Source organism: Passer domesticus, chromosome 18, assembly GCF_036417665.1.
Source record: "Passer domesticus isolate bPasDom1 chromosome 18, bPasDom1.hap1, whole genome shotgun sequence".
NCBI classification, from domain to species: domain Eukaryota; kingdom Metazoa; phylum Chordata; class Aves; order Passeriformes; family Passeridae; genus Passer; species Passer domesticus.
Genome location: NC_087491.1, coordinates 8,308,174 through 8,332,903, shown reverse-complemented (window position 1 = coordinate 8,332,903; position 24,730 = coordinate 8,308,174). Strand labels below are relative to the sequence as shown.

At 61.4% G+C, this 24,730-nt stretch overlaps 1 protein-coding gene across 1 annotated transcript in view; it reads right to left on the bottom strand.

Annotated features, from left to right (window-relative positions):
- HMCN2 (hemicentin 2) overlaps positions 1-24,730 on the bottom strand; it is a 33,139-nt gene that overhangs the window by 7,534 nt on the left and 875 nt on the right. Inside the window, exons 2-58 of the mRNA XM_064393822.1 lie at positions 24,440-24,510; positions 23,455-23,613; positions 23,163-23,285; positions 22,903-23,074; positions 22,465-22,571; positions 21,706-21,826; positions 21,340-21,612; positions 21,049-21,193; positions 20,664-20,785; positions 20,302-20,574; positions 20,063-20,204; positions 19,383-19,510; positions 18,508-18,621; positions 18,275-18,424; positions 17,489-17,683; positions 17,200-17,295; positions 16,726-16,850; positions 16,300-16,444; positions 16,064-16,176; positions 15,660-15,816; positions 15,318-15,480; positions 13,929-14,056; positions 13,712-13,820; positions 13,283-13,452; positions 12,649-12,744; positions 12,377-12,553; positions 11,258-11,377; positions 10,942-11,103; positions 10,460-10,735; positions 9,758-9,925; positions 9,459-9,572; positions 9,197-9,283; positions 8,504-8,689; positions 7,950-8,117; positions 7,457-7,570; positions 7,182-7,324; positions 6,878-7,028; positions 6,438-6,656; positions 6,107-6,220; positions 5,854-6,041; positions 5,575-5,671; positions 5,178-5,339; positions 4,692-4,805; positions 4,462-4,590; positions 3,853-3,996; positions 3,594-3,753; positions 3,155-3,279; positions 2,889-3,072; positions 2,638-2,735; positions 2,075-2,347; positions 1,787-1,977; positions 1,630-1,711; positions 1,259-1,395; positions 996-1,173; positions 665-812; positions 308-435; positions 45-201 (exon numbers count right to left, since the gene is read on the bottom strand). Coding sequence (XP_064249892.1) covers positions 45-201; positions 308-435; positions 665-812; positions 996-1,173; positions 1,259-1,395; positions 1,630-1,711; positions 1,787-1,977; positions 2,075-2,347; positions 2,638-2,735; positions 2,889-3,072; positions 3,155-3,279; positions 3,594-3,753; positions 3,853-3,996; positions 4,462-4,590; positions 4,692-4,805; positions 5,178-5,339; positions 5,575-5,671; positions 5,854-6,041; positions 6,107-6,220; positions 6,438-6,656; positions 6,878-7,028; positions 7,182-7,324; positions 7,457-7,570; positions 7,950-8,117; positions 8,504-8,689; positions 9,197-9,283; positions 9,459-9,572; positions 9,758-9,925; positions 10,460-10,735; positions 10,942-11,103; positions 11,258-11,377; positions 12,377-12,553; positions 12,649-12,744; positions 13,283-13,452; positions 13,712-13,820; positions 13,929-14,056; positions 15,318-15,480; positions 15,660-15,816; positions 16,064-16,176; positions 16,300-16,444; positions 16,726-16,850; positions 17,200-17,295; positions 17,489-17,683; positions 18,275-18,424; positions 18,508-18,621; positions 19,383-19,510; positions 20,063-20,204; positions 20,302-20,574; positions 20,664-20,785; positions 21,049-21,193; positions 21,340-21,612; positions 21,706-21,826; positions 22,465-22,571; positions 22,903-23,074; positions 23,163-23,285; positions 23,455-23,613; positions 24,440-24,510 — 8,491 coding nt within the window. The remainder of the gene's footprint in view (positions 1-44; positions 202-307; positions 436-664; positions 813-995; positions 1,174-1,258; positions 1,396-1,629; positions 1,712-1,786; positions 1,978-2,074; positions 2,348-2,637; positions 2,736-2,888; positions 3,073-3,154; positions 3,280-3,593; positions 3,754-3,852; positions 3,997-4,461; positions 4,591-4,691; positions 4,806-5,177; positions 5,340-5,574; positions 5,672-5,853; positions 6,042-6,106; positions 6,221-6,437; positions 6,657-6,877; positions 7,029-7,181; positions 7,325-7,456; positions 7,571-7,949; positions 8,118-8,503; positions 8,690-9,196; positions 9,284-9,458; positions 9,573-9,757; positions 9,926-10,459; positions 10,736-10,941; positions 11,104-11,257; positions 11,378-12,376; positions 12,554-12,648; positions 12,745-13,282; positions 13,453-13,711; positions 13,821-13,928; positions 14,057-15,317; positions 15,481-15,659; positions 15,817-16,063; positions 16,177-16,299; positions 16,445-16,725; positions 16,851-17,199; positions 17,296-17,488; positions 17,684-18,274; positions 18,425-18,507; positions 18,622-19,382; positions 19,511-20,062; positions 20,205-20,301; positions 20,575-20,663; positions 20,786-21,048; positions 21,194-21,339; positions 21,613-21,705; positions 21,827-22,464; positions 22,572-22,902; positions 23,075-23,162; positions 23,286-23,454; positions 23,614-24,439; positions 24,511-24,730) is intronic.

Here is a 24,730-nt window from a genome sequence, read left to right as displayed (position 1 = left end):
GGGCAAACCCCACCCTTCAGGGGAACCCTGCGGTGCACAGGTACCTGTAGGTGCCAGGTGGGAGGTGCAGGTTCAGGGGATGGCCATCCTTCTCCCACCTGATGTGGGGCTCGGGGGACCCCCAGGCGTCACAGCCCAGCGTGGCTGGCTGCTGAGCCAGCAGGGTGAGGTTGGAGGGCCCAGGTGTGATGGCAGGAGGGACTGTGGGAGGGCAGCCATGAGCAGAGGAGGGCAGCACAGCATTGCACTGATGAGGGCAATGCAGGAGGGTGAGCCCAGGAGGGACCCATGTGACTCTCCTGCTTACCCAGGACGTGGAGGTCCAGGCCTCGCCGGTCAGAGCCAGCAGGGCTGGATGCCATGCACAGGTAATGGCCCAAATCCTGGGCCTGGACAGGGTCAATTTGCAGGGAGCCACCTGGCAGGAGCTGCAGCCTGAGGAGGGAGAGCAGGGGAAGCCTGTGGGGGCTCTGCGTGGCCAGGCTGCATCACACAGGGAGCAGGGGTTGGGAAGGTGACAGCGCCATGGCAGCCACATGCCACTCTTGCCCTAAGCTGGAGTGAGGACAGAGCACAGCCATTCACAGGGTGACTGGCACACTAATCACCTGTTGCTGTGGAGGGCGGCACGATCTGAGTGCCACCAACCCGCAGAGCCTCCTACCTGTCACTCCCGGGCAGGGGCAGGAGCTGGCCGTCCTTGCGCCACGTCACCCGGGGCACGGGCCACCCCTGTGCCCGGCACGGCAGCACGGCCGAGGTGTTCAGCAGTGCCTTCACCTCCTGGGGGCCCGCCTGGATCTCCGGGGCCACTGCAGCAACACCAGAGGCAGCACCGAGTGTGGGACAGGGCTCGGGGAGGGAGGGCACCACTGGGGGCTGGGTGTACGCCAGCCCCGCCATCCCATCACCCGACCACAACACCCTAGAACATCCCACACCCTGGATTTAACCGGGAAGGAGCTGGCACTCAGGCAGGGCAGGGCAGCACTCACCGTGAACCCGCACCCGCACGCGTGGGCCCGTGTCCCCAGTGTCCCCAGTGTCCCCGGTGTCCCTGGTGTCCCCGGTGTCCCTCGTGTCCCTGCAGCTGTACTCGCCCCCATCCGCCGCAGCCACGGCCAGGACCTGCAGGAAACGGCCCTGGGCCAGCACCTGCCTGCGGGCATCCTCCTAAAACCCCCGGGAGCCCCGTCAGCAGCCACCCAGCATCACCCCCGGCCCCGACCGTGACCGTCCCTGGCCCCGTCACAGGTACCTGCAGCAGGGAGCCCTCCCGGTGCCACTCGATGCTGGGGTGGGGCTCGGCACCCTCTGGGCACTCCAGGAGGAGCTGCCCCCCTGGCACAGCCGTGATGATGGGGATCTCCCCGGCGCTGGCAGTGCTGGGGGGTGCTGTGGGACATGGGCCAGGGGGGTCAGGGTGTGCTGGGCACCCCCATTCCTGTCCCCATAAGTCATGCATAGGCCCCCACTCTGCAGGGCCAGCACTGTGCTCCAGATCCCTCTTTTGGAGCCCACACCAATCCCAAAAAAGGAGGTTCTGGCTCTCTGGTCCCCCAAGGCTTGGACCACCCTGCAGCCCCCCCTGCCAGCCCTCTCCTCGCTGCACTGCTGGGATCTCACTACCTTGGATGCTGACATGGAAGCTCCTGCTGTCCTCCCCTGCAGGGCTAGTGGCCAGGCAGGTGTACAAGCCAGCATCAGCCACCTGCACAGCCAGGAGAGGGAAAAATTGAGGCACAAAACCAAAACCCAGGCAGGGATCAAAAAGTGGAGATCCTACCTCAGTGCTGTCAATGTGGAGGGTGCTCTCATTCCCTGACACGAGCGAGGGCCCTGCCAGCAGCTGTCCATCCTTCTCCCAGGTGACAGTGGGCACGGGGACACCTGTCACCACACACCTCAGCCCTAGAGGGGTGCCCACAGCCATGGATATCTCAGTGGGATGGGACCCAGCCTCGACACGGGGTGGCTCTGCAAGGCAAACATCAAGGCAGGAGGGCTCATCCCTCATTGCTCCCAAAAAATTGGCTCAGCTGCCCTTCCCAAAGCCCAGAGGGATGACACGCACCCATCACCACGAGGTGGAAGGCTTTGCTGACCTCTCCCACTTCATTCACCACCAGGCATGAATAGATGCCTGCATCAGCTGGTGCCACGGCCACCAGGCTCAGCTGTGGGCCAGTAGGCACCCGGGCACCCTGCTGCCCCAGGGGCTCTCCGTCCTTCAACCAGGTCACTGATGGTGCTGGGGACCCGGTGGCTTTGCAGCTGAAAGTGACATCGGAGCCCTCGGCCACCACCTGCTCCTCACTGCTCTCGGGACTCTCCAGGACCGGGGGCACTGGGGAGAAAAGTCAGGTCCCCAGACACGGGGGCTGGCTTTGGCCACTCGCTGGTGTCCCGCGAGCAGCCAGAGGTGGCTCAGCCCTCCTGCGGGAGGCTCTGGGACTGCGCTCAGGCTGGTCCTGCTTTGTTCCAGGATGGAACAAAGGATGGTCTGAGCGCAGCCCAGCAGCGGAGGAATGGCTCAGGACTGCTTGGGAATGGGTGCAGCGCACAGCGTGTGCTCTGCCGACCAAAGCAGTGTCCCGGTGCCCCCTGCCGTGCCCTGCCCAGCCCCCTGCCCTGTACCCTGGATCTGCAGGACGAAGCTGCGATCGGCCACTCCCGCCCGGCTGGAGACAACGCAGGTGTAGAGTCCGGCATCGGCGAGCTGAGCCTGGGAGATCCTAACCCGTGGGATGGGACACGGGGATGGGGAGGGGACATCAGCTCGGGGTGACCCCCTGCTCCCCAAGGTGACACTTCAGGGTGCAGCAGTGCAAACCCGGCTAGCAGCCCCAAAGCCCGTGGCTGGCCGTTGCTGCAGGGTCCCTTCTCACCGGAGGACGTGCCCAGCCGAGAGCAGGGTGACACGAGGGGACAGGCGCAGGGGCAGCCCGTCCTTCAGCCAGCTGACGTGCAGCGGAGGGGACCCCCGTGGCCAGCACTGCAGTGTCACCGCGGCGGACAGCACTCCACGGACCGCCTCCGAGTCGCCGGCACCCCGCTCGATGCTGGGAGGGACTGGGCGAGGGGACACGGGGGCTGCTGGGGCTGCCGGGCGGGGTGGCCCCGGCGCTGCCCCGCAGGTCCCAGCCCTGCTCACCCAGCACGTTCAGCGTGTGCAGCCTCGTGTCCTCGCCCAGGCTGTTCCGGGCCAGGCACGTGTAAGCTCCGGAGTCGGCAGCTCGCAGCGCCTGGAGGAGCAGGGCGCTGCCGTCCGGGGACAGCCTGCGTGGGGAGGGTGGCACAGTGACCTGCGTGCTCGTCCCCAACGTGCCCGTGGCGCAGAAGTGCTCTGTGCTCAGTTTGCAGCCCGGGGTGAGGATTCCGGGCACGCTGCAAGGTCAGGGCATCACCTGGGACCCTGCAGGGTGGCAGTGGCCATCCCAGCCTGCCAGATTTACCCCGGGGTGACATTCTCTCAGCAAAGAGCCGGGATGAGCGCATCCAAGCAACGGGAAGAAGCAGCACAGCTCAACCTGCCTTGCCAAGCAATTTTGTACATGGGGACAGTGAGCCCCTGGGGTGTCCCCCAGACTCACCGGGCGCGTGAGGGGGGCTGCAGCCCCAGGGGCTGCCCGTCCTTCAGCCAGGAGATGTGGGGGGTGGGCTGCCCCTCTGCCCGGCACTCCAGCCTCACGCTGCTGCCCTCCAGCACGCTGTGCTCGCTGGGCTCCCCTGCGCTGCTGATCCGGGGGGGCACTGCACCGAGGAGAGAGGGAGGCTGAGGAAGGGGAGGGGGAGGAAGGCTCACCTCTGGGGCAGAGCCCGCGGGGAGCAGGCTGCTGGGGAAAACCCTACCTCGCACCAGCACCGTGAATTCCTTGCGTGTCTCGGCCCCCGTGCCCCGTGCCAGGCAGGTGTATCGGCCCTGGTGGAAGGGCTGGAGGGGGCTGAGCAGGAGCTGGGCCCCCCCGGACACCAGACCCTGCTCTGGGCTCATCTCTGCAAGGAGACAGGGCGAGGGGGGCTGAGCAGTGCTCCTCCACTCAGCCCTCCCCAGGGTCACCGTTGTGCTTCCCCCTTCCCCCCAGACCCAGGTTTGGGGACACTTAAAGCAAAGCAGGGTTCCTGCAGAGTTCACTGCTGGAGCTTTACAGGAGAAAAGAGCCACTGGTTTGGGAACAAACCCCTGTCCCAGCAAGCACCCCAAGGGCTGGTACCCACAGAGCTCACCCCCTGCATATCCCTCCATCACATCTTGTGCCCACATCCCATGGCTTCGAGCCTCAGGAATGAGCCTGAGCTCTCTTGAAAGCGTGCAGGGGAAAGGCCAGACCCTTCATGCTCCGTCCCCTCCCTGTGCAGCCCCGAGGGTCTCTTGCAGCGGGGTTAGAAGTCGGGAAACTGAGGCAGGACTGCTTGGAGGGGAGCAGCAGCGAGGCTGGGGTGGCAGCCTGGCACACACACCCAGTGGGTGCCCGTCCTTCAGCCAGGTGACAGCACTGGCCACACCGGTGACGTGGCAGCTCAGGACGAGGGGTGTCCCCATGTCAGCTTCCAGCGTCTCCTGCTGTGGGTCCTGGGTGCCTGGGGGGTCTGAGGAGGAGCAGGGACAGGGGGTGTGAGACAGACCAGGGCTCACTGTCACTCCTCGGTGTGCTCGGGGGACAGCTCCTGGCTGAGCCCTCACCACGTACCATGGATGGTGAGGAGGAAGCTCTTCTGATCCTGGCTGGCCACGTTCAGGGCCACGCACGTGTATGTGCCTGAGCTGGAGAGCTGCAGGTGAGGGAGCTGCAGCACCCGAGAGCCTGGGAGAAGTGGAGAGCAGGGAATCAGGACAGCCTGGAGCAGAACCAGGTCTGGGCCATTACGCCAGCAAGCTGACTGATCCCATGCAAAAGGAGTCTGGCCATGGCATTCCCATCTTTGAGGTCCAAAGCCTTGCTGTGCCCCACAGGAAGGGGCACTGAGCTCCCAGGAAGCAGCAGCGTGGGGTTCTGCAGGAGGGAGCCCTTGGTCCTCTGCAGAGGAGATCACTCAGCAGTGTGTCATTAGTGTGCATAAACCCAAAGGCTGAGCTGGGGACCCACACGTGGCACCCAAAAAGGGGGATTAGGGAACCTAGAGCTCACTGTCAAGAGCTGGGGCACAGGCAATGATTCTGGCTCATCCCAGCATACCTCGGGTGACAGTCACATCCTCTCCGAGCCGCAGGATGTGGCCATCCTTGTACCAGGAGATCTCTGCAGCCGGGTGGGTCTGGATGTCACACACGAGGGAGACGCTGCCATTGACAACGCCATCGACCTTCTCGGGGTCTGTTCCCACACTCCAGGGAGCTTCTGCTCCAGTGCACCCAAAAGACAGTGCCAAAGGGGGGCCCTCACTGTGGGGGTCGATGCCTCCCCAGGAGGAAACACGCACCGAGCCCCTCGCCTGCTCAACCTCCTCACACAGGGTGAGCGTGACCAGCACAAGGGACAGCCATGCAGTTCCAGAGCCAAAGGGAACTCCGGTTGGTGGAGAAAGAGGAGGAGGGCAGTAAATCAGTGACCCAGGGAAGGGGAGATGCCTTACCCTGCACAGCGAGGGCAAAGTGCTTCTCAGCTGACCCGGCCGGGTTCTCAGCCATGCACGTGTAACTCCCAGTGTCACCTGCCTCCACCATTGCCACCTGCAGAGGGGGCGCAGAGCACCACTGAGGGCTGCCCCAAGCTGGGGAGATGCTGGGACTCCCATGGGGACCTTGGTGAGACCAGGGCAGCCACCTTTGGGAGGAAAGAATGCCCCATCCCCTCCATCTGCTGTCTCCTGTGCCTCTCCCCAGCACAGCCGCCTGCTCAGGGGCACACCAACCTGCAGGACTGTGCCACCTTCCAGGAGCTGGTGCCGTGGGCCAGCCTCTATGGGGAGATCATTCCAGAGCCAGGACACCGTGGGCTCTGGGTGCCCAGTGGCTTCACACTCCAAGCGGACAGTGCCATTGATGGTGGCCGTCACCTCCTCCACCAGGTCCTCAGTGCCACCACGGATGGCCGGGGCAGCTGGAAGCAGGTGGTTATGGGGCTGCCATGTGGCCCAGTGCAGCGTCCCCTGTCCCTGTACTCACTGAGCACCTCCAGCTCGTAGTGCAGGCGGTCGCGCCCCGCAGCGTTGGCCGCCTCGCAGGTGTACCTGCCCCTGTCCCCCTCCTGCACCGCCTGCAGCTGCAGCACCCGGCCCCCTGCGACACGGGACAGGCCACAGGGAAGGGTCAGCGGGGTATCCCCCAGCCCTGCCCTGCACAGAGCCCTGCACAGCCCCTGTGACTCAGAGGTCCCGCGGGTGCTGCGTGTGGTGGCGGGAGGAAGGGGACAGATCCATCCTCCTCCGTGCTAGGGATGCTCTCCTGCAGGACACCCCCAGGCCCCACGGGGGGGTTCACACCCACTAGCCATTACCTTGCAGCAGCAGCACCCCCAGGCCCGGGGAGAGGGGCTCCCCATCCTTGTACCAGGTGAGCTGGGGGGGTGGGATGGCACTGGTGTCACAGTAGAGAGCGGCGGGCTGGCCAAGGACAGCCTGTCGGTGCTCTGTCACCTCCCCGTCCTGGTCTTCCTCCCGATAGAAGATCTCAAGGGCTTCTTTGGGGCCTGTTTGCTGCTGGAAGATGGGGGGCACTGCGGGGACAGGCTGTGGTCAGCTGTGGGGAACAGGGACATTGCCCCCAGGTGCACCCACAGCATCTGCCCTCACTGGAGCTCAGCTGTTTGTTGTTTTCCAGCAGGCTTAAACTTTTTTTCCTGCCCACCCTTCTCTGCTCCCACGAGTGGCCCTGAGGACCCCTGCTCTTGCTGAGACACGCCCTGCTCTGGGTGCTGGCTCTCTGCCCAGGGCTCACCTTGGACGTGCACGATGAAGTCCCTGTCATCCTCACCCACAGCATTGGTGGCCACGCAGGTGTAGTGCCCCGAATCCGAGACACCAGCTGCTTGGATCTGCAGGACCTGCCCCTCACTGAGGATCTGGACGTGTTCAGAACTTTCCAGAAGCTGAAGGGAAGAAAGAGAAGGGCAGGAGGAGGATTACACACCCAGGAGAGGTGCAGAGCCCAGCCAGCTGTACAAAGGGTATCTTCCCACTCCGTCCAGCTGGGACAGTCCCCAAAGCCAGCAGCTCCTCCCTGGTCACAGCTGGGACCTCACCTGCTTGTCCTTGTACCAGCGGATGGTGGGCTCAGGCACAGCCCAGGTCTCACACTCCAGCACCACTGTGCTGTTCACCCTGGCTTTCACCTCTTTCACGGCAAATTCCCCCAAAGGATCCTCTCTGGCAATCCAAGGAGGAACTAGTGGGAAAAGACAAAGGGAAGCCAAGGGGAGCAGAGGGGAGCACAGGGGAGCAGAGGGGAGCAGCACCAGCCCCGTTACAGTGGTGGGGTCACTGCAGGAATTAGGAAGGACATGGGGAGCTCCCTCACCCAGGACCTTCACAGCGTAGTTCTTCACAGCCTCCCCGTCGTCGCTGGCCACGATGCAGCTGTAGGTGCCCGTGTCCTCCTCCTGGGCGTTCAGGATCTGCAGCCCGTGGCCACCTGGGCAAAGGGGGTCTCCTCAGAGGGTTGCTGCTCATAGCCACAGCTCTCTTCCCCCATGCAGCACCTGAAGGCATCTCAAGGGACCTGCTGAGCACCTGCAAGCCTGGCTGGAGGGGGCCTAATGCTCTTCTAGAGCCCAGTCCCAGGCTTACAAAATCCAGCACTGAGGAGGCTCGTTCTCATCAGAGGATGCAGCACTTGGAAGAGCAGCATCCAGCTGATCCCTGAGCCCTCAGGTCCTGCAGGATGATGGCCTCTCACCATCCCACTGTGCTGGACCCCTGCCAGACCAGGAAAAGACCCCACTCCCACTCCCCAAGGCATGCACAGCAAGGCCACCACAGTCATGCAGAGCCAGGGGACAGCAGCACGGTACCAGGGAGCAGCAGGACATTTCCAGATGCTGTGAGAGGAACCTGGTCCTTGAGCCAGGTGATGTTGGGAGATGGGTACGGCGGGGCCTCGCAGAGCAGGGAGATGGGGTTGTTGATGATCACTGTCACTTCTTCTGCAGCAGCATCATCTCCAGCAAAGGTGGAGCTGGCTGCAGAGACGTGGCTGTGTGTTAGATCAGCACTAGCACACACTCTGGCTTCCCAGTGCTTCATCCCCCCACCAGAGAGCATGATCCATGTTCAGGGAGTTGGAATTGACACAACTTCAGACTCTGCCCTGTCCTGCTGCCCTCCAAAACCACAGAGGTCCAGGAGACACATCCCCCCTTCCACAAGCCACCATCACAGCTGGATCCTGCACTAAGCAGGTGCTTTCTGCTCCTCCAAGAGGTCTCACAAGGGCTTTGGGACAGGTCCATGCCACACTTTGGCTGCAGGACTAAGGGATCCTCCCCACCTACCTGGGGCAGGCCATTGAAACCCGCCAAGTCTGCTCACACCTGAGACCCTGCCTCCCTCCAAAGGCACCTCATACCCAAAACGTCCAGCAGGTAGTGCTTGGTCTGATTTCCTACAGAGTTGGAGGCCACGCAGGAGTAGCGACCAGCATGGGCCAGGGAGGCTCGGGGGATGTGGAACAGGGAGCCATCAGGGGAGATGGAGAAGGTGCCAGGGAGAGGGTGGTTGTCTTTCATCCAGGTGATCTTGGGTTGTGGGCTGCCTGTGAGGGATGGAAAATGAGATTTTGGCCTTTGTGTGAATTTTTTCCATGTGTGAGCACAGCCTGGCTGGGGTCACTGTCAGAGCTTTTCTGGAAAGCAGAGACATCATCCCAAATCAGAATTATCATGATCTGGATCAGGATTTTAGAAGCTGCTGGATGAGCCAGCAAGAAGAAAGAGAACTGTCCTGAGTGGGAGGTGATTAATTATTCCCATCACTAAAGGAGAAATGAGATTAGAGGAGTTTTAGCTCCATTTGGGAAAGGTTGGATCTCACATTGTGGAACAGGCTCCCCATGTGGGCGTCCCTTCCCCAGCGTTTCCCGGACAGCACAACTGCAGAGCCAGGAGCCATCCCAACAGAGATCTGCAGCCCATTTCAGCTGTTTTCATGTCTCTGACTGGAGCCATCCGTCTGTTCCACACCCCAAAGAGAGACTCAGGTCTGCCCCTGAGCCCCATCTCCCCCTTGCTCATGCCACCTCCCTTCCCCACTTGATGCTCACCTGAAGCAAGGCAGGACCAGGTGACAGGGTGGCCCTCGGGCACCTTGAAGGTGTCTTCTTCATCCACGTTCTCAATGTGGGGAGAAACTAGGAACACAAGCCCCCAGGGACCTCAGCAGCTGGCCAGCTCGGCCTCTGACCTCACATCCTAAGGACTCCAGCACACCCAGCGTGTCCAGTCTTAACTCATGTCTGTTCCTGCAAGGATGGAGCTCTGAAACCCCAGCAGGAATCCTGCAGCAGACAGAAGACCCCTCCTTACCTAGGACCTCCACATAGAAATGCCTCCTGGCCTCCCCAGCTACGTTGCTGGCCAGGCAGGAATAGTGACCACCATCCTGGGCTCGTGCACGGGTGAGCCTGAGCAGCCAGCCCCCTGGAAGCACAGAGCAGAGGGGTCTCAGGGCCTGATCCAGGTACCAGCACATCCCAGCTGGATGGGAGCGGTGTTTGAACTGTGCTCCTGTGGGGCTGCAGCTCCACCATGAGCCTGAACTCATCAGTGTGGGGGTAAAACACGTTCCCAAAGCACTCATGTCTCACAGCAGCCAGACCTCTGACCTGGAAGCACTTGTGTGTGCTGGCTGGGGGTGACAGGAGAGCCATCCCAGAACCAGGTGACGCTGGGCTGGGGAATGCCAGTGGCCTCACAGGTCAGGGTCAGGGATCCTTGCAGGGGAATGCTGACGTTGGTTGTCAGTCCTGATCCTGCAATGAACTCAGGAGGAACTGGGGATGCAGAAGAAGAAGATCCATTTACAAAGCAGCCAGGACATTGAAGGAGCAAAGCAAGGAGGGGAGAACTGGGTGAACCTGTTTTGTCCCACCTTTGTACAGCTTTAGGACACGAACCCAGAAGGACCATTAGCATCACTTGGAGATGGTGACTTTAAAGGTGCTATGGGACAGGTGACCCACAGCACAGAGGTGCCCTTACCTGCACAGCTGAGCCCAGGCTTACAGGTTCACACTGGGATGACCACACAGCCTGAGCCACCTCAGACCTTTTATAACTCAAGTGACCTTGACCCATGAGGTAGTAGAGGACTTTATATGAGATGATCTGCTGTGATGGCTCTGGAAAGAAACTCCTGCCTGATGGACACAGTTCTACAGCTATTCCTGAAGCATAACCCTGCTGACCCTGGGACCTGCTACGTGCTGGATTGTCCAACACCTGCTGCACATCCAGTCACTCCACATCACCACCCTCCTCATCCTGCCTGCACCACCCCAGCCACCAGCCCCGTCCCACGTCCTTACCATGCACCACAACATCAAACTCCCTCTGCTCCTGCCCCTCTGTGCTGGCAGCCAGGCAAGTGTAGTGTCCTGCATGGGCCACCTCTGCCCTGGGGATGTGCAGCCGCCTGCCTTGCTCCGTGAGCAGGAGCCCGTCCCCAGCAGCCACGGGCTGCCCGTCCTTCACCCACGTCACCCACGGCGGTGCTGTCCCCGTGGCCTCGCACTCCAGAACTGTCTCACCCCCCTCGATGACAGAAACCTTCCTCAGGGCGCTGCTGCTGCTCCTTGGCACTGCTGTGGGCAGAGGGACACGGGGTGGAGGGGATGTGCAGCTCCCTCAGCCATGCACAAGTGGAGGGGCAAAGCTACCCAGGTAGCAGCATCCCTTCCAAAATATCCAAGGCACCAGGCAATGGCTTTAGGATCCAGCTGGACCTTGCACTGAGAGAAGTCCCAGCACCTCCCCCTGCCCACACGGGTCTCTGGTGCCCCGTGCTCACCGTGCACCTCCAGGTGATGCTCCTTGCTGCTGCTGCCAGCAGTGTTCCTGCACTCGCAGGTGTACGTCCCCTGGTCCAGCAGCTGTACCTTCTCCATGTACACCACGTTCCCTCCTGGGGACACCAGCTTTGGGCTCCCTGGCTGGGTGGAGAGGGGCTCACCTGCCCAGGGAAGGGGACAGCAGCTTCCCCTCAGGCTCCCAGCAGGAGAAATTCCCACCCAGAATTTGGATTCTGCTCAACAAAGAGCTCCAAGGAGACCAACAGCTGGGTCAACCCATGTGGGGAGAGATGAGGCTGAGGATCAGACCCCTACCGTCCTTCCACCAGCTCCGGGTGGGCAGGGGGATCCCGTGGCACTCGCAGGGCAGCTGGACAGATTGTCCCTCTAGCACGGACACGGCCTCGGGCTCTGGCGAGGAGAAGGATGGAGGCACTGCAGGGATGAGAGGAGCAGCTCATTGACGGCACTGGACAGGAGGAGAAGGGCAGCTTGGAGCTCCATCCTGCTGGACACACACCCCCTGCAGCCCTGCTGGGTGCCACAAAAGCCCCAGTGACATTCCCCTGCCCTGGCTTCATGTGGAAACAATAACCTTGTCTCTCCAGCCAAGTGAGGGATGCTTTTAAATAGCACGTGGCCAACAGCAGAGGATGACCAAGCATCCCACAAGCAGGCCAAGGTCAGGTTGGCCAGACACAGCCTTGTTAGGCAGCCCTGCTCACTGAGAAGGTTACCCAACTCTTTCCATTATGGGATGATGTTCTCAGCTGCTCACAAATACAGCTGGCTGGAAAATGGTAACTCCTTCCCATGAGGGATATCAGTTTGGAGAAGAAAAACCTCAACACCCAGAAACCCTTGAAAAACAAAAACAGCAGAACCCAAACAATGCACCCGAGCCAGGACGGCAGACGTGCAAACATTTCCCTGGGAAGAGATTGCAGCAACAAGCCCAGAGCAGGAGAACTGGATCTTCTCCACGCCCTGGCCACCTGCCTGCAGGACTTCCACCAACTGGAGCATCCCTGAGAAAAGCCAGGCCTTGGCTCAGCTGTGGACATGCTGAGTGGTCTGGGAAGGTGCAGGGATGCTTGGATCAGTGAGAAAAGTGAGCAGTGCCTGCCTTGGCAGCAGCCCAGGAGTCACCACTGAGTGTGGGGGACAGAAATGCCACCAGGCACACAGGGTGCAAAAGGAACAGGGTGGGTCGGTGACCCCGTAATGGGAACCTGGCAACACCCATCCATGGGGCCATGGCTTTCCAGGATAGCGTTTGGGATGGACACAGGGGATTGCATGACTGGAATTGCAAATGAGCCATCTTCCAGGGGTGTATCCTGAGGGCTGGGACAGCCCCACCGATCCCACACTCACCCAAGATATTCCAGGGGGGGAAGCCCCCACCTCTCAGGAGGGCACGGCTGCACTCACCGGTGACCTGCAGGCTGTACCGGAGCTCAGCCACCCCGGCCGCGTTGGAGGCCACGCAGCGATAGCTGCCGGCGTGGGAGGGCCGGGCACGGGGGATCTCCAGGCGCTTCCCATCCCCGGACAGGGTCAGTCCTGCGCCGGCCGGGAGCTGCTCCAGCCCCCTGTACCAGGCGATGTCTGCAGGGAACAGAGAGCTGAGCGGTGAGGAACGATGCTGCTGCCCCCTCAGCCAGGGAAAAGCCCGGGGGAGGTGAGGGGCAGGATTGCCTCACCGGGAGCGGGCAGCCCCGAGGCCAGGCATTCCAGGGATGCCGAGCTGTTCTCCGGGATGGCCAGATCCACCGCGCTGGGCTCGATGCTTGGAGGCACTGCAACCCACACCGCTGTGTGACCCGGGCTGTCTGCAGCCCTGCAGGGCCCTGGGCATAGCCAGGCTCACCGGTGGCTCTTGGCACACACCAAGTCCTGGCAGAGCAGCAGCTGGGAGCCACAGCTTGGTCCCTGCTCTGGGAGGGGACCACACCATCCCATGGTGCCACCAGTGCTCCCCAAACCAGGCAGAGGTTTGGTCCCTGCCCCAGTGAGACATTCATTCTTCCCAGGGAGGGATCTCTGTTCCCAGCCTGGTTTCTCACCTGGCACCTTCAGAGTCACATCCTGCTGGTGGAGGGGAAATGGGGCTGGGGGAGGGCCCTCCAGCAGGAAACACCAGTCAAGGATTTACTGTGGTGCCAGTGCCATCACCTCTCAGCTTCATTGACAAAGGACAAGAACCCAAGGAATCAAGGCAGTGACCCTGCACCTAGCAAAAACTGGGCCAAGGACTCCCCCCACTTTGGGCAGCCACGTTCCTCCCAACACACAGGATGGATGGATAGAACACCTCACCCCAGACACTGCGCTCACCATGCACTGAAACCTGCACCTCTGCCCGGGCCAGCCCTGCCCGGTTGCTGCCCTGGCAGATGTAGAGCCCTTGGTGACCAAGCCCCACTCGGGTGACCAGCAGAGTGCCACCGTCCTCGGACAGCACCACGCCATCCTGCCCGTCCAGAGGGTGCCCATCCTTCAGCCACCTGTGAGCAAGGGGACAGGCAGCACGTCCTGGCTCTGCCATCACCCACGCCCTGTCTCTGCACTCCAGCAGGGTGAGCAGCGGGGTGCTGGCAGCCAGGACTGTCCCCTTGTCCCCTGGAATGGGGCTGGCAGTGCCAGCAGAGGACAGAGGACACCAGGGACAAGGAGAAGGAATGGCTGCCTCCACCCTTAGGGACACCCCAAGACAGAGGCCCCTCCCAGCCACCCTGGGGGCACAGGGAGCACTGCAGCACTCACTGGATCTGGGCTGGGGGCGTGCCCACGCTGTGGCAGTGAATCCGCAGGGAGGTGTTGGCCACAGCTGCCAGGTGGCTTTCCCCATCACCAATCCACAGCTGGGGGGGAGCTGGGGGAGAGGAGACCTCAGGCTGTGCCCACCCTCGGACCCTGGCACAGGAGCGTGGGACAGCCAAGGGTTTGGGAGGTTTGGAGCCCAGTGGGCAGGGGTCTGGACCTTGCACGTGCAGGCTGTAGCTGAGCGAGGCGTTCCCCGCGGCGTTGGTGGCCGTGCACGTGTAGAGGCCACTGTCTGTCACCTGGGGCTCAGCCAGGTGGAGAGATCCTGAAGGGAGGACACTGAACCTGGGGGGAGAAGGAACAGAAAAGCTGGATGGGAGAAACAGCCATGTCATGCATCACCCAACCCTGAGAGGAGCTGAGGGCTCAGAGCTCACCATCACCTCGGGACAGCCAAGAGAAGGTCACCATGGCCACCTCCCATCAAGGAGGGTGGCACAGCTGCCCCTGGGGGCAAATCCCCTTTGCTCAGCCCCTGTACGAGCTCATCACATGAGCTCAGGGGGGTGAAGGAGGACAGGGTTCCCCCCAGAGCACAGTCCCTGCAGCTGGAGCTGGCCAAGCTCTCATTCCAGCCCCATCTGTGCTCCACAGACATAACATCATCTCAGCCCACGGCTGCAGATGCCTCCTCGTGTGCTCCCATAAATCACCCAGCATGGACAAGCCAGCTGAGATGTGGGGAGCAGCACGGGTCAGCCAGGAACAGCCATGGCAACTCTGACATGAACAACAAGGCAACGCATCCCCCAAGAAGAGCAAAACCAAGAGGCCTTCCAGCTTCCCCAGGCCACAGCAATCCTCAGGTACAGGATTAACACCAAGGCCAGGGCCCGTGGCTTTAGGGGGTCTCTTCCAACATGGTGTTAACATATGGGGAAAATATTGGAAGACCAAGACACCAGATAATCTGGAGTATGGTTGGACATGAGTTTATCCTCACCCATCAAATCACATTAACTGACTGTCTCATGGTCGTCATCAGCTTCAACACCATCAACAAATTGATTTGTCCCTCCAGAAGTCACTCACTGGAACAAAACTGGCCTAAAGTCCCACGTCCCAGGGCAGACAAAGCCACTACTGGGCTGAAAACTGTGTTTGTGCCAAACCTTGTCCTGAGAAGCATCAGGCCCTCATCCAACACTTCCCACAGGGATCCACCATCCCCAGGCACATCCCCGACCTTGTGACAGCACAGGGCAGGAATGTGCACAAGGCAGACAGACAGCAGGGTGAGGAGCTGCACTGGAGCTGCCTCCCCTTCCCACCCCAGCCCCGTGTCCAGGGTAGGCACACGAGGGATTGGAAGCAGCTGCTTGGTCCCAGATGTTTGGAAGATGGAAGGAAAGCCTGGTGCTCTCCAAGGAGAGCAGAGCTAATGCAGAGCTCGGCTGCCCCAGCTCCTGCACTGCCCACAGGGTGCCAGGGGTGCCCTTCACATCCCCCTGCCAAGCAGCCGGGTCCCTTCATGGACCTGACATCCCTCTGAGGAGACACAAAATCCCAGGAGCTGGCGGTCCCCAGCAGCCACAGCCCTCCTCACCTGGTGGTGGCGAGGGGCAGGGGCTGGGGCTCCCGGCTCCACACCACCAGGGGAGGGGGCTGCCCCTGGGCCTCACAGGGCAGGGTGGTCTCCTGCCCCAGCACAGCCAGGATGGGGACAGGGGCTGATGTCTGCGATCCATTCACGCTGATCCTGGGCTTTGCTGCAAGGAGAGGGAGCACAGCTGCTGCAGGGACACTTCAGTGCCCCACAGCCCTCATCACTTCTCTGCCCATCCTCCAAACCCATCTGGCAGCTGGACTGGTGCTCCAAGGAAGCCAGGAGTGTTCCCAGGTCCTTCTCTCCCTGCCTGTCCCCTCTGGAGCCGTCCTGGGCACTCACTGCTGATGGAGAGCTGCATCTCCTGGCTGGAGAACCCTGCTGCACTGGTGGCTGTGCAGAAGTAGGTGCCAGCATCCCCAGGGGACGATGAAGGGATCAGGAGGGTCCCATCGGGGTCGAGCTGGTAGTGTGGGCTCAGTGCAATGGGCTCTGTGCCCTGCAGAGGAAAGGGAAGGGAGGAAGGCAGAGATTCTCCAATGAGCTCAACATCCCAAAGGCAAGAAGAGAGCTCTGGACACAGCAGAGCAGGCCATGCCCTGGTCCCAGCTCCCTAGGGTGCTTGGTGCCACCTCCCCAGGCAGCCACAGCCATGCTGGAGAGCTGCACCCCTTCAAACACATTTCCCTGAACCTGAGGGTGGCCTCAGCTGGGCTGACAGGGGCACAGCTGTCCCTGTCCCCTACCTTTGCCCAGGTGACAGCAGGCGGGGGCACGCCGGTGGCGTTGCAGCGCAGGGTGACAGCCGCTCCCTCGGTGGCAGTGACAAGAACAGGACCAGGCTCGATGCTGGGAGGAACTGGGAAGGAAGAGAAGCCCCTCATCCTGCATGGCAGGGCCACTGCAGCACAGGGAGCAGAGCACAGAGAGCCCCTGCCCTGTGTCACTGCCCAGCGGGGACACCCAGCTCGCTGTCACTCACCGTGGATGACCAGGGACACGTCCTGCCTGTGCGAGCCCAGGGCGTTGCTCACCTCACAGGTGAATGTTCCTGCATCCCCCGGGGATGCCTGCTCCACGTGCAGGCTCCCATCAGCCCGGATGGAATAGGGGTCACCTGGCGCTACCTGGACATGGGCAGAGAGCAGAGAGCAGGGCACATGGCAGGGCCAAACGCCAACACATCCCTGCAACTTTGGGGCACATCCAGAAATCCTTGAGCAACACCCTGATGTGGAGATAAACCCACATTGCCTCCCCAGCACAAATGCTCTGTTGGATTCTTTCACCAGCAGCTTTCGCCCCAAGGGTTGGGGACCCATCCTGCAGCGAAGGCCCCCCAGGGGGTAGGTGTCCATCCATCCATCCATCCATCCACCCACCATCCCAGCAGGCACGGGAGTCTCACCATCTGCCCGTCCTTCAGCCAGCGGCGGGCTGGGAACGGGCTCCCAGCCAGGATCACACAGGGCAGGGACACGGGCTGGCCCGGGAGCACACGCACCACAGGGGAGGCAAGGGCTATCTCTGGGGCTGCTTCAAACAGGGGAAAGGGAACCAGGATTAATCAGTGGTGAACTGGCCAGGAACGCTCAGGGGAATGGATGTAGATCACCTTTCTTCCAAGGTCTGGATCCTGGCTCAGCATAAGCCAGCTCTGATTGCACTCCCCAGGAATTTGGGGATATTCGCTGCAGTGTGGGTCCATGTCAGCACATGAAGCCAAAGAGGGCTTGGAAGGGCATTGCCCAAACCCTGCCCTGGGGTCGCTGAGCATTCTCTGTGGCCAGCTCAGCACCAGAGACAGCTGCTCTGCTCTCTGCCCCTCACCCCCTGCCAGCACACTGGGATGGGCTCACGGACCACAGCACGGAAAACAAACCCTGTCCAGTGACTGTCAGCTTGACCTCTGCGTGGATTTTCCCAAACTCGTTCTGGGCTTCACAGATGTAGATGGCTTGGTCATCCAGCGAGGCACCTGGACCACAGTGGGGAGAAACCTCAGCCTGGTGGGGCTGGAGAGCTCCAGGCAATCTCCAAGACAGGGACCACCCTCCCCTGCCCCACCACCATCTCCAGTGGGAACGCACCCCTCGGAGCTGGAGGCTTGCAGGCTGTTACTGCTTGCACAAGTTAAAACACAAATAAATGCATGCACGCTCAGCTCTTACTGTCAATGAGGAGCTGGGCAGCCTCCAGCTGGCTGGAAACATCCCGTGGTCCCTGCCAGCTCACCACGGGCTTCCCGTCCTGCCGGGACCAGGTGACCTGTGGCAGGGGGGATCCCTCGGCAGGGCACAGCAGGCTCACTCTCTCCCCAACCTTGACCTCCATGTCGCCCAGGGGCTCAGGAAAGTGAGGGGCAGCTGGAGGAGAGAGCAGCAGAGAAAGGGCTCAGCAGGTCCAGCATCCCCATGGCTGGAGAAGGGATGGGGCTGCAAAAGCAATGAGCTACATGCCCTGATAGGTTATGAGACTGACTTAAAGATTTTGGTGCTTTTCCAAAGTTCTCAGACTCATTGCAATTTCCACCCCTTCCAGTTACGCTCATCAACCCCTGGCTCAGCAAAATAACTTGCACTTTTCCATCTTTAACTGCTTTAAACCTTGCTGCCCTCAACACACAGCCTTCCATCCTCCTCCTCCTCATGCTCTTTCATCCCTTCTGCCTCCAGCAGAAGATTTTCACTTGGATTTTCAGACACACAAAATCAGCCCCCACCTCTGCCTAATCCCCCTGGTTGCACCCCAAGCCCCCATGTCTCCATGCAAAAACAACTTTCTTGTCTTTTCCCACTTGCTGAGCCTCCCGCATCTCCCCAAAGCTCCGAACTCCTGCCAGGCTTCCCCCCAAGCACCAACACCTCCCTGCTGGGAAACCTCAGAAAGCAGCAAAGGGCAGCTGAGCCGGGAGGGAGAGCTGTGGTGACCCCTGGGCAGGACGCAGCAGGACTTACACCCCACGTGCAGCGCGGTGCTGTCCAGCGCGACGCCCGCCTCGCCCAGGGCCTGGCAGCCGTAGAGCCCCGCGTCCTCCTGGCGCACGGCCTGCAGCCGCAGCACGGCGCGCTGGCTGCCCGCCGGGAACGCCGCCACGGCCTGCTCGCCTGCCCAGAGCCCCGGGTCAGCGCCCGGGGCCTCGCTGGCTGTCACACCCGCGTGTGGCGTGCAGCGTCCTCCCCGGCCTCACCTTTGTACCACACGATGTGGGGGGGCGGTGCCCCCGACACCCAGCACTCCAGGGTCACGTCCTCGCCCTCCAGCACCTTCAGGCTGGGCGTCACTGCCAGGATGGCAGGAGGCTCTGTGCCGTGGGGAGAGGTGTCTTTGGTCGCTCTGCTGCGCTGGGTGTGATGCCATCCAGCCCGAGGGACCCCAGAGCCCTGGGGGCTGTCCCCCAACATCCTCCATAACACATGAAAACATCCCCAGTGTGCTGATCCCACACCCTCCATCACACACAGCCCCAATCCCAGTGTGCTGATCCCACACCCTCCATCACACACAGCCCCAATCCCAGTGTGCTGACCCCAATGTCCTTTATCACACACAGCCCATTCCCAGTGTGCTGATCCCACACCCTCCATCACACACAGCCCCAATCCCAGTGTGCTGATCCCAGTGCTCTCCATCACACACAGCCCCATTCCCAGTGTGCTGTCCCAACACCATCACACACAGCCCCATTCCCAGTGTGCTGACCCCAGTGCCCTCCATCACACACAGCCCCATTCCCAGTGTGCTGATCCCACACCCTCCATCACACACAGCCCCATTCCCAGTGTGCTGATCCCACACCCTCCATCACACACAGCCCCATTCCCAGTGTGCTGATCCCAGTGCTCTCCATCACACACAGCCCTATTCCCAGTGTGCTGATCCCAGTGTCCTTTATCACACACAGCCCATTCCCAGTGTGCTGATCCCAACACCATCACACACAGCCCCAATCCCAGTGTGCTGTCCCCAGTGTCTTTTATCACACACAGCCCCATCCCATGTCCTGATCCCAGTGCCCTCCATCACACACAGCCCATTCCCCCTGTGCTGCCAGGGAGCAGGTACCAGTGAACTCCAGGGTGACCACTTGCTCATCCCAGCCCAGTGTGCTGCTGGCATAGCAGCTGTAATTCCCTGCATCCTCGGGGACAGCAGACCTGATGTGCAGGGTACCCTCAGCATCCCTGAAAACCCTGCAGCAAATGGGAGAGAAAGGGAGAAATGAGCCCTGTGGAAGCAGGGATGATGGAAAATGTGTTCATACAAATGAGCAGGTTTCAGGCCATGCTGGGCATGTGGTGGATGTGGGTCAGCACTTAGAGCCAGCTGCTGCAGGGAAGGACTTTGCTTTGAACCAGGGAAAAGCACTGAGAATTGGGCTTTTTCATCTCAAAAGTCCAAAAGCTTTCTCCAAAGTCAACTCCTGCACTCACAGCCTGACACGGGCAGGAGCTGAAAGGCAAAAAGCAGAAGAAATTAAGGGGAAGTACAAGGAGTATTTTGAGACCTGAGCTCACACCAGGTGTGCAAAGTGGGGACGGTGACCTGGATAAGGCAGGACAGATTAAAAATAAACATAGGAAATTAAGGCCAGCAGCATGCCAAGCCTCTCAGGAGCACGGGCTGGGATAGTGCAATGCCTCCCTCTTTGCAGAGCTACGGCAGCCCCAAGCCTCCCTCCCTCCCTGCAAGGGGAGCACCATCCCCGGGACAGGCGGGATGGAGGTGCTGCTCCCCAGGGTTACCTCTCGTCCTGCTGCAGGGGCCAGCCCCAGCGCCTCCAGCTGCTGTGGGGCTGGGGGTGGCCCCCGGCCGTGCAGTTCAGCCGCAGCTCCTGGCCCCTGCTGAAACGCCGGGGGCCGCGCTCCACCCTCACCCACGGCGCCTCTGCTCGGGGTGGGAGCAAGGCTCAGCCTCCAGGTGCCATTCACCACCCTCCCACAGGGCAGCAAAGTGCCCCCCCAGGCCAGGGTGCAAAGCCTACCCTGGATGAAGAGCCACAGGGAGGCAGTGGCGGTGCCACGGGCGCTCTGTGCCACACACTCGTACAGGCCCCCGTCCCCTGGCTGCACCTGGCTGATCTCCAGGGAGCTGTTCTGCAGCAGCCGGGTCCTGCCATGCCCTGGCTGTGCCACCTTGCCATCCCAGCTCCAGGTCAGGTTGTAGGGCACATCCCCCAGAACCACGCAGGACATGACCACGTCCTGGCCCGGCGAAGCCGTGATGTTGCCCGGGGCGATGACACGCGGTGGCGGCTCTGCAAACACGGGATGCCTGGGTGGAAGGAGCCCGTGGCCAGCCACAGACAGGGGAAGGGCTCTGAGGCTTGGCACAAGCAGCCCCCACCTGAGACAGAGACGTAGGCACGGGCCCGGGTCACTCCGACCTTGCTGGTGGCCGTGCACTCGTAAAAGCCTTCGTCACTCTCAGACACTGCAGGGATCAGCCAGCTGATGTTCCCTGAAATCCTGCAAAAGAGAGATGGAAATATGGATCACTCCCACCTTGGGACTGCCATGCTAGTCCTAGTCCTGCTCCCTGGGACATTTTTTCATCTGAGTCAGGCAGAGGTGCATCCCCACTTGCTGCAGACCTGTCCCTTGAAATTTTCCTCTTGGCATGCTCAGAACCTGAAGGCACTCACCCAGCACAAAGCACCCCCTCATCTGGCACAGCTCAGGGACCCACATGGGACCCTCCTGGGGCTCACTGGGCCATACCAGAGGCTCACCTGAAGAGCTGCTCTTCCCCGAGCTTCATCCTGCCACGGCTGAGCTGCAGGTGGAAAGGGATCTCGCTCCGTGCAGAGCAGGAGATGAGCTGTGGCTCACGGCTGTAGGCCTGGATATTGCTGGAGATGTTCACTTTAGGCAGACCTGGAAGGGGATGTGCAGGTGTACAACACCCTTGGAAGCTGGCTGGGAGCTGCACTGGGAAGCAGGATGACCAAGGAGAGAGAAACCAAAGCAGAGGCAGCGCTGGAACCTCTGGTCCCTGCCCAGCACCCGCGGGTTCCACTCACCGGGGACCACGCTGGTGTAGGTGACCCCCGAGAGGCGGTGCAGGGGGTGGCCCTGGCCATCTTCACCCTTCACCTTCAGCAGAAAGTCACCCGGGGGGACCCAGAGCGGCGAGCCCACCCAGAGCTGCGCGGCGGGGCCGGAGGAGGAGTTGAGGAGGGGCCGCGCTGGCAGCGAGACCAGGACGTGGCCAGAGGTGTTGAAGAGCTCGATCTCCTGCAGGCGCCCAGGCGGCCTCAGACCGCTGCAGTTCACCAGCACAGAGATGGGCAGGCCTGGAAATGGGGAGGGAAAAAAAAACTCCAGCCACATTCCCAGCTGCAAACGCCCAGATGTGCATCCAGCCCCCCGGGCAGCACCACCCTCACCCTGCACCGGCCGCTCTCCGGGCTGGCTGCTGTCAAATTCCGGCTGGGTGGAGAAACTGGCTTGAAAATTAACATTGCTGATGCCCGTGATCCTCAGCGAGTGGCGGCCACTGCTCCGGGTCTGGAAGCAGATTGAGAGTCAAGTGCTGAGGGCAGGGAACGGAGAGGAGATGGGAAGGGAGAGGAGATGGGAAGGGAGAGGGCATAGGAAGAGAGAGGAGATGGGAAGGGAGAGGAGATGGGAATGGAGAGGAGAGGGAAGGGAAGGGAAGGGAAGGGAAGGGAAGGGAAGGGAAGGGAAGGGAAGGGAAGGGAAGGGAAGGGAAGGGAAGGGAAGGGAAGGGAAGGGAAGGGAAGGGAAGGGAAGGGAAGGGAAGGGAAGGGAAGGGAAGGGAAGGGAAGGGAAGGGAAGGGAAGGGAAGGGAAGGGAAGGGAAGGGAAGGGAAGGGAAGGGAAGGGAAGGGAAGGGAAGGGAAGGGAAGGGAAGGGAAGGGAAGGGAAGGGAAGGGAAGGGAAGGGAAGGGAAGGGAAGGGAAGGGAAGGGAAGGGAAGGGAAGGGAAGGGAAGGGAAGGGAAGGGAAGGGAAGGGAAGGGAAGGGAAGGGAAGGGAAGGGAGAGGCTGCAGTCGGCCCCTTTCAGCCTGCTCACACATCCTCTGCCTGGCCGGAGATGGATGGGGAAAGCCCACCCCTGGAAAACCTGGCAAGGTAAATATCCATGGGGGAAAGGCAGAGGGTGTGCAGGTCTGCCAGCACCCACCGTGACCAGCCACGTCCCTGGCTCGTAGGGCTCCACGGCCACCACCAGGGCTGAGTTGGGGATGCTGAGCAGCTCCTTCAGACCTCGGCCCTTCTCCAAGACATTTCCTGTAACAGGATGTGAATGTCTCAGGTGGGTAGCCCAGCTCTGTCCCCTGGCTCCTACAGCAGCCAGGAATGGCCTCCCTCAGGGCTCAGGGTAGTGCAGAGCCTGTCAGAGCTCACAGCCAGGGCAAACCCTCAAAGGCAGAGGCAAAGCCAGCCTGGGAGGGGAGCAGGGAGGTGTGCTGATTTTTGCTGAGGGCTTTGTAGCTCATCACCTTTTAATTTGAGTTTTAGGGCAGGGTTTGGTGAGCCCCTTCCAGCTTGTCCTCACCTGAGGTCTTTCTGGGGGCCAAAGCCCCACCTCCCCTTGCTGTCCCTCTCCCCTGGCTCCTACCTGCAGGATCCTGGACCCTGATCCCTGGGGCAGGGCCGCTCAGGGAGATGGTGACCTCCTTCAGGCTGGGGTCAAAGGGGACCTGCCACGTGTTCTCCCCACCATCCTCGTGGTCCGTGGACAGCAGGTGGACCTTGGAAGCCTGGATGGCCTCTTCCACCCACTTCAGCACCTGGAGGCAGCAAGGGAGGATTAAACCTGGATCTCCCCTCCCCAGCTGTCACACAATTCAGCGCAAGGGGCCGGGTGTCCCCACTCACCTCTGCCACCTGCTGCTTGTCCAGGTGGAAGATCTGCCCAGAGCTGGTGGCGGCGATGCGCTCGTACACGCGGTACCCGGGGTGGCTCCTGTCCCCGCAGTCCCCCGTCAGCACAAACACCACCTGCCACAGCCACGGCCCCGTGACATCCCGGCCACCCACGGCAGGGACACAGCTGGCACCCACCAGCATCCCAGGACACGGAATCGGCCCGGGGGGTGCCACATTCCCCCGGTCAGGGGTTTTATGGCTCTGTTCAGTGATGTGATGCTGCTGCCGCAGGGCTGCTCACCTGGCTCTGCTTGTGCTGCAGCAGCCGCAGCAGCTCCTCCTGCTGCTCGTAGTCCTTGGCCCGAGCATCCGAGAAGACGTAAATGAAGGAGCCGGGGTGCGAGATCTCCACGGCCACCCTGATGGCCCCCACGCTCATCTCCGGGCAGTCCCCCCCGCCCTGGGGACACAGGCGGGGACGTGGCACCGGCACCGAGACACGCGGGGCTCAGTCCCTGGCAGATCCCACCCGGGGGATGCTCACGGGCAGGAACCACCCCGTGTTCCTGGAGTCAGCGGGGCGGAACTGCAGGGACACTCAGGATCACACAGACGAGGATAATTAAAGGACCCATTTGGGGATCCGTGCTCACAGAAACCCCTGGCTTCCCACAGGAACCTTCAGTGGGCACATTTGTGCCAGCCACCCCCTGGCACAGGGAGGACCAGCTCCCACTTTCCCAGGGCTTGGCACCCACCAAGGGCTGGGAAAGCTTTTGCAGCCTCAGCCTTACACCTCCTGCCAAAACAGCTGCATCCGAGGGGAAACACCACAGGGATTTAGCAATTCATGGGAGGCAGGGCAAGAGTGGGGATGGATAAAGCAGGATTAAGCTCCCAGGGAACATTTCAGCTGGCAAAAACATACAAAGTAATTTTAAAAAAATATATTTAAAAAGTCAGATATTAAAAACTCAATTATCAGGCGGTGGTTGTAGAGGAGGAGATTTTTGGTTCCATGGAGAGTCTGTGCAAACTCTCCTGGGATCAGCATCTCCACTGGGGACAAGAGCTGTGGACTGGGAATTCTCTGCCCTGTTGCAGGACTCTGGGGCACAGCACCAGCATCACCCATCCTCCCCACTCCCAGCCCTGCGTGCAGCCCCCATCCAGCCTGGCTCAGCCTGACCCCCATCACCCTTGTGGGGGATGCAGGGAGTGCCCCCAGCACCCACAGCATGCAGTGCCAAGGCCTGGCAGAGCAGCGTGGGGCTCAGGATGCCTACCTGGACGTGGAGCTCGCGCAGGCGCTGCTGGAAGAGCAGGGGATCCGTGGTGAGGGTGACAGGTCCCACCTCTGCGAGCACAGGGAGGCCACCCCTCAGTCCCTGAGCCCAGCACCGGCTCCTTCCAGCACCACCCACCCTGCCAGCGCTCCTGGCACCCGGGAGACTCAGGGCCAGCATCTGCCCTGGCTTGGCACCAGCAGAGAAGTGGGTTTGGGCAGACCAGCCCTGTGCCCACACCGTGACCGCTTTGGCAAACAATTCCTACACCCAGGAATTCCTCCCGACACG